The 7,802-nt window shown below is 44.5% G+C and overlaps 1 protein-coding gene across 1 annotated transcript in view; it reads right to left on the bottom strand.

Annotated features, from left to right (window-relative positions):
• Nucleotides 1–664: 664 nt before the first annotated feature.
• LOC135385990 (phospholipid-transporting ATPase ABCA1-like) overlaps nucleotides 665–7,802 on the bottom strand; it is a 246,497-nt gene continuing 239,359 nt past the window's right edge. Inside the window, exon 23 of the mRNA XM_064615667.1 lies at nucleotides 665–965. Within this exon, the coding sequence (XP_064471737.1) occupies nucleotides 665–965 (301 nt within the window). The remainder of the gene's footprint in view (nucleotides 966–7,802) is intronic.

Here is a 7,802-nt window from a genome sequence, read left to right as displayed (position 1 = left end):
GCATGAAACGCAGGAAAACAGGCGCGGCACAATGCTGAACTTGCAACACAGTCTGTTATACAAATAGTTGGGAGGGAGTATGATATATACGTACGTATGACAAATCACGTCTATCCGTGTACTCACTTGAGTAGGGAGGTGGTTTTTAACATCAAAGTCTGTTAGCATCCAAAAACTGCGTAGGGCTAAATAACCGGAGCTTCAAACGTGCGACTAAAAGAGCACCATGCTTCTTCCGTCAACATTCGAGACACTTGACATTAAGCTATCACATAAAAATTTCACTCACGCGCGTCGCTCTGAGTCTGTAAAATTTCCTGTAAATTTTTGTGCAAAATAATTCTGCATTTTTTCGTGCTCGCCACAGAAACACGTTCTGTGCTGTGTACTCGCAACGAGGCTCTTTATTACCTGACTGTTTCTTCAGTTATTTGTTACCCTTGCCGCTAATAAACGGCCTCAAAACGGTCTAGCGCTTCGTGTACTCGCGTTCTCTTCCTTTTTGCTCAGACAATATAGAACATATTAATGTGTCAACGCTGTTTAGACAGAAAGCGGGGATGCCACTGCGCACGCGGAGAACACTCAGCGGGAAACAGCTTTGCAGAGCGATGTTTGCTGCGCTGTAAGTCCTCTCAGTCGCAGTAGTAGCACACTTCTAGACTTATGTCTCTAGAATAAAATCGTCATGTTGCGTTTCTTCTGAACGCACTGAATTCCTTTCAACCACTTGGTACGCTGATACGATTACCTGATGGGACTCTGTGAGCTCTATCCCAGGAAATATATTATTCACGGCTGCTTCAAATGCTGGTTGCTGAGATTCATCTTTGGAGGTCAGCTTAATGGCCAAGGTGTATCCCTGACCCATCTTCTGCTTGAGGTGCTGAAGGGATCCAAGACACCGTAACTGACCCGCAACCAGTATGGCGATGCGGTCACAGGCTGCCTCGCATTCATCCATGCTGCAAATGTTGGTCTGTGTATGAGTACAGTGAAACTTCTCTAATACGGACATGCAAGGGAAAAGGGCGATTGTCCGCTCATGGGCGGCACTACTTAGTGGCCGTATGTGTGGTTACGTACTTCGACAATGGCAACATCTGCTTGAGTCTGCAGAAAGTAACATAAACACCGACAACCGTCACGAAACTGAATCACGATCATTGTCTGTGTCCCCTGTGTGTACGCCACCTTGCTCAGGCTCAAGGCAATGTTGGCGGATCAAATCTACCATAATGTAAGATGTTCCCCTAGCCCGCTTGCACACTTTTGTTTTGCTCATCGTTATGCATTTGAGACGAAGAACCACGAAAAAAAAATCATCGAACACTAATACAGTCGTAAGGAAAGCACATGAGCTGAAGATGAGTGAGAAAGGTTCGTTCGGTGGCATTCGTGTATTAGGACCTTGTGAAAATGTTGCAGGATGTTCTGACGAGAATTTCTTCAACATATCTGTCGTGTGTAGTAAGGGAAGAAAAGTAGCCGGAGCAGCGTTTCGTTACAGCTGTTCCGGCCTTATTGGCCTCTTTCGGCGTTCTTCGATATCTGTTAGCATACGACAGACACTGTTTCCATCGTCGCGATCAACCTCACCCATGAAGTTGTCGTTGCAAATACAGAAGCTGAAGCAGAACTACATATTATGTGTGATGTATTGTGATCCAAACTGTGGAACTCAGATCTTCGCGGACCTTATTTATTACCTGCATTTACCTGCATTTAGACAAATGTAGAAACGCAAAATTAATTTTGGTGGGCAATCTTAGTCTGCCCAAAGTGGAGTGGAAAGTAATGGCATCGGAGGGCAGTCATCTCCCATCTGAAAGCATGATCGATATTTGTTTCCAACATAACCTGAAACAGGTGTTTTCAGAGTATACCCATGTTCAAGGGAATACACGTTCTGTGCTTTATCTTTTATTTCTAGGAAACGATATTGCAATATAACGTTAGCGTTGTGAAGTTGTCGAGGGTGTATCTCAGCTTTCGAGGTAACTCGTTACTGTAACTAAGCTCTTTTGTTTTAACTTGTAACTTAACTCGGTACTTCTGCGCCGTGGTAGCTTTAAGAGGGACTTGTTTCTTTTTCAGGTAACTTTGGCAAAGTAACTTCAGCTAAGTTCCAAGCCACTTTTAATTCGCTTTTCGCTCACGTCCACATGTTTCCTTGCTTCCTCTCCGGCTCTTTCATGGTATTTTCTGCCATAAAAACTCATATTCCATCTATGACAGTATTCTATTCAAGGAGTAAGAACAGCTGCCATTGAAATGAGGCTGAACCATTGTGCGCCCATAAGGAGTAAGATGCAAAGCGCTCAAATTGTTGGACATAAACGAAAACGATGTAAGCGTGTTGCACTCATCCGCAGGCAACTCCACGTCTAGCTCAACAGCTCACCGGCGCCGCACCTATGTTGTGCTCTTTTGTGTCAGAAGTAACTTGGAAGTAACGCGTTCTTCTTTTTTAAGTGACTCCGTAACTGCGAGTTACATTTCAGGCTGAAGAACTTCGTTACTAACGTTACATTTTTCACACGGTAACTTAACTGATAACTGTTCTTTTTGACGGGTAACTTCTCGATCTATGCTTTATCTGATCATGTATCCGTGATTATGTATCGCAGTGCAAATGTTTCTGTTGATGATTATTCAAAGGCAGATGATACGGGCGTCCTTGACATGCTAGCACACAGGCATTTGATGCTTTTGAAAAGAGGGCGAAACATCAGTTTAGCTCCTGTGGTCCTGCTCTAAAGGAACACCAAAGTATTACCGAGCATGGCCAAAAACTTGTAAAGCAGTGCATGAAAAGCATTCCCACAAAATATTTAAGCCCAAAATGTTTTCGCTGCTACGCAATTTCATTTGCAACATCGCTGCCGCGGGGACCGATCGCTCGAACTGTAGATGACACCCGTCTAGTGTGCCGTCCATGACTGAGAACACTCTCATTTCGTTGGTAGAAAAAATCGTCCTCTACGAGCTGCTAAGAACATGGCCGGCTGTTCCTTGTTGATTCATTATGCCACGTTTTCTGAAAAACAAAGCATATATTCAGCCCGACAAAACGATCACCAGAGTAATTTTCGTGGCTTATGTGCAATGCTTTGTTGCAGGTCTCCAACTGGGGAGCGAGGTACAGACTTTGTCACGACTAGGAATTAGCGAACACGACGGAGAGACACACAAAAGCAAACTCCTCGGAAGTACTTTCACATTGAACGCCGCATCACATGACTGACGCATACAGGTCCCGACAAGAGTTGGCGGAACACGCGAGCGGTGTACATTCCCATCGGTGCGGCACCCTAGCGGCAAGCGGAAGCAGGCGTGTCCTCCCGGTCAGAGGTGTGCTGCAAACAACATCAATTTAAACCGCCTCTCGAGCACATTCAAACCATACCGAAACTACCATGGTGTTCTTGCGCAACCAAGTTCCAGCGCATTCGCTCACTCTACTTAACGAGTGAACGAGCCTATTTCCGCTCGCCGGCAGGGTGTCGCAGCGAGGAGAAAATCACAGGGGTGACATAAATCCGCCATCTTTGAAACTACCCTCAAGCGGGTGTTATTTGCACAACCGCACCTTGTCCTGGTCGCGCGTCACACAAAACGTCATTTTGAGCTCATGTGACTTTGTTCACATCCCCGCGGGAAACAGCCCAATTCAAAATAGCCCAGAAATCTCATTCGGTTTAAAAAGATATCGCATTCACAATTCTCATTGAAAGTGATCGAAATTTCCCTTTCCCAATGTACAATTTTGGACAAATATCATACTGAAAGCAGCGGCTATTGGGTAGGTTTCAAAGAGAAATCCCACTAAATTTCGGTGGAGATGAAGTGGAACCACGCTCAATCACATCCACTGAAGGCCAGTCTAGTTTCCCACTGGCCCAATGTGCCGCAGCAAGGATTTTCCCGTCAAGTCACCTTGGAATTCTCACTGTCGATGCACCCTTTGAATATGCAGTAGCATTCGATTCTGCTGCATCAAGTGGCAGAAAGAAATTCTTTTTGCTGTAAAACGAGTCACACTAGACGACGTGTCTGCGTGAACATTTATTCTTAATACAGGGTGATTCACGAACCATGTCATTTTGGGTTTATAAGAAAACGGTAGAACGGAAAAATATGCGGTCAACGCCTCCCGTGCGGCAATTAACTTTGTCATCTGCAAAAAATACTTTTGTCGAATTTCAACTGCAGTAAATTGAAATTTCTGAATTGAACTCTGAAATTTGCCTAGTGAAGTTTTTTTTTTTTTTACAGAATCAGGAAGCCCGTGGCGAAAAAGTGAAAATCGGCATTTCTGAGGCTCTTATTTGAACGGCTGCACGAAATCGGCCGCAAGGGTGCGATAAAAGGAGGACATGTCCCTGCCTTGATGATAGACAGAACACTGCCAAAAACAAGAGGAAAGGGAAAGGAAGAGACATCGCGATAATAACCTGAGGTTACATGGATTCCCATTGGTACACGGCAGGAGCATGTCCTCCTCTCTTGGCATCGGCCCATTTCGTGCGCCGTTGAAATATGCGCGTCAGAAAAAGACGAGTGTCACTTTTTTTGCACTCGCTGTAGCATTAGAGATTTCGGCTTCTTGTGTATTAGACCAAGTTCGCCGTGGGCTTGCTGATTCTGTAAAAAAAAACAAAAACAAAAAACAAACGTCATGTTAACTAGGCAAATTTTAGAGCTCAATTCAGAAATTTCAATTTATTGCAGTTCAAATTCGACAAACGTATTTTCTCTAAGATGGCAAAGTTAATTGCCGCACCGAAGTCGTTGACCGCATATTTTTTCGTTCTATCGTTTTCTTACAAACCCCAATTGACATGGTTCGTGAATAACCCTGTATATAACAATACGGTAGCCATGAAAATATTACAAGTGGTAGGTATAAAGGTGAAAATTAGTTCAGATGTTTTGTATAAGTGCGAATATTCACCAATCAGTGAAAAATCGCTAGGAAGGCATAGTAAACAACAAGAGTAGAAAGTTGGTTGAGCAGTTACCCGTTTTGAGAGCATACTGTCCAGCATCAACACACAAGAGATTTACCCATAATGAGTAGATTCATAGGGACGTATCCCCAATGTCCGAACAGCGCTGACGAAAAACAATTATTGAAGCAGTGAATGCCACGACGATCATGCCCTTCTGTGTTTCGTAGGTGATTCGCAATGCCCTGTGCAGCTTGCCTTTCCTGCGTGAAAATTTACACAAAAGACGAAAACCATATTCCGAAGGAAGAAGCGGAGAGGGCGGACTTGTCCACAGGGACAGGGTTTCGAGGCACAAGACTACACAACGTGGCCCCAGCAATGTGCCATAGGCGATTTGTGCTGTCGAAAATCACGGTTACTTCTCAAAGTGTCTAAGATGCACTTTTCACATAACCGCATACAAATCTGGCCTCTAGAGTTACCATGCAGTACTCTATCCATGAGACATATTTATTTCATTTGTGCCACACAGGTACGACGTGCTACTAACTGTACACCTACAAGAAGACCGAGTGGGACAAGAAAATCCGAGCTACACTCCATTCGTCCTTCAGGGGCAACGCTGCTACTAGATACGGTCAAAAAATGAAACCCATTGCACGACAGCCGTATGCCGATCGTATGCACGCCACTGTGATAACTACAGGCTTCATTATTTGCAAACCAAACCCATGGCTTGGGTGCACCCCTGACGGGATTGTTATTGAGAATGCCTTACCAGTTAGGTTGCAGGAAATAAAGTGCCCCGCTAAGGGAAAAAGCGTGGTACTGCAGATACACTAGAGAGCTGCAATTTTCTCACTGAGCATAATGTACAGCGGTCCTTGAAGAAGAGACACAGCTATTATGGTCAGATACAATGTTGCATGGCTGTGTTGAATGTACCTGTGTGTGACTTCGTGATTTTTGTGAGCTCAGATAATTCGTTCCTGAGGATTGAAGTGCCGTTTGACACGTGCTTTGCATGGAAAATGCTGACTCGCCTGAAGCAGGTTTATTTCACATATATCGTTCCTGTCCTCGCTGCAGCAGCAACATGAACTGTGATAATTTGTAAATAAAGAACATGTATGCTGTACATGAAGATTTCTTGTCTCAAAGTTTGAAATACACCCTGCAAAGTCCACATTTCTCATATTCCAGCACTTGTATTTTTCATGATGTGGTACACATTACTCCTAAAAATCGTGTGTCTGCAATGATTGGCCTTGACAGATTTGTCAGGGCTGCTGTGATGATAACAGCATCGTCTGCCACGGGAACCATATGCCATGGAACTTTGTACCTCCACATTTTAAATATCTTCATTCGTTGGATTGGACGTTCCACGTGCACTCTTGCTGTAGCTATCTCCTTTGTCTGAAGCGCTTCTTGCTTAGACAGTTGTTTTTTTCTGTCTCAACAATGGTGGTCCGATGACATTAATCATGTGGTTTTCAGAGGTATCTTCAATTAGGAAGCCTTTATCCACCATTGTGTGGTCGATTCCAGGTAAAAGCTTCTTGACGAGCTGGCTCTGTTCGAAAATTGCCCTATCAGAGGCTCTACCTCCGTAGCCTTTACTGACATATGTATTAAGGCCGGCCGGTGAAATACCAATCAAGTACTTGAGTGCCTGTCCTCTCTTGTACTGTGAATACGTATGAATGCAGCATCTCAGGCACTTCGGCTGAGCCACATGGGTCTCTGTGCAATCAAGCAGAACACATACTTTTGAGAATGGCTTGAAACAGCTTGGAAGGTTCATTAAAACCTCCTCTTTAGAAGGCCAAGTGATAGCTGTTTCAAAAAATGCTGAGAGTCCACTTATTGTGTACTTGACAGCTTTACCACAAGTGGATGGAGCACATCCAAATAGGTTGGACACACAATCCAATGACAGTGTATGCTTGATGACCATCATTGCCATTGCGACCTTGTTTTTTGACGTGAGGACCCTTGACGACATTTGCATCTTCTTCTCGAGCAGCCTTGATAATTCGTCCAGTAGAGCAACACTACGTAGTCCTGTCACAGACGAGATGTTGTTGTCATTTATAAGTGACAAGAAAGTAACTGCGAAGTCTCCTGTTTTCACTTGCAGTTCCGCCTCCTGTGTACGGATGGTAGCTGGTAACATTGTAGGCGCTTCACCAAGACTCAGAGGTATTTCTGCTGCATTTAAGTCCTCACCGGTTGGGTTAGCTTCTGCTTCTAACTGATCTGCTTTGTCTTGTTCCCCCATAGAAACAAGCTCATGCTCAGCACAAGCCAGAGTTGAGCTGTGACACAGGTCACTCTGAAAAACAAAAAGTTAGAGGCTTATCTCATCCATGCATTGCTGGTAGCATGTTGTTCCACAGACAACTGTTCATTACACTGCGCTTTCTTGCACTGTTCTAAAAATTCGCGCAACGAGATCACTCCTGCTGTGGGGTTACGGGCAAACCGCAAACGAACTCACCATCGCGGCAGTGGCTTTAGCATGAGGCCTCTTGTCTTACCTCCCTTTACGTTTTTCTGCGTTCTTCTTCTTCTTTCTGTCCTCCCTTTCTACGTTGCGGATTGACGATACCGGTAGATTAGATGATGGGATGGCTGTGTTTTTCAACCTCCGTTTGTCGCATGGCATGTCTTGCAAAAGAGAAAATAAACAGGTTAGAACTTGGTGTGTTTGCATGAACCAATGCACATGCACTTACCAGGAAAGAAATAATCGCCTGCTTTGAAGTGACGAGAGCAAACGATCATGCTGCTAGTGAGAGCTTTTCCAATCTTCAGCGTACGCGCACACTCTTTCCGGCGGTT

This window comes from Ornithodoros turicata, chromosome 1, assembly GCF_037126465.1.
Source record: "Ornithodoros turicata isolate Travis chromosome 1, ASM3712646v1, whole genome shotgun sequence".
Classification (NCBI taxonomy): Eukaryota; Metazoa; Arthropoda; class Arachnida; order Ixodida; family Argasidae; genus Ornithodoros; species Ornithodoros turicata.
This window is presented reverse-complemented; position numbering and strand designations above follow the sequence as displayed.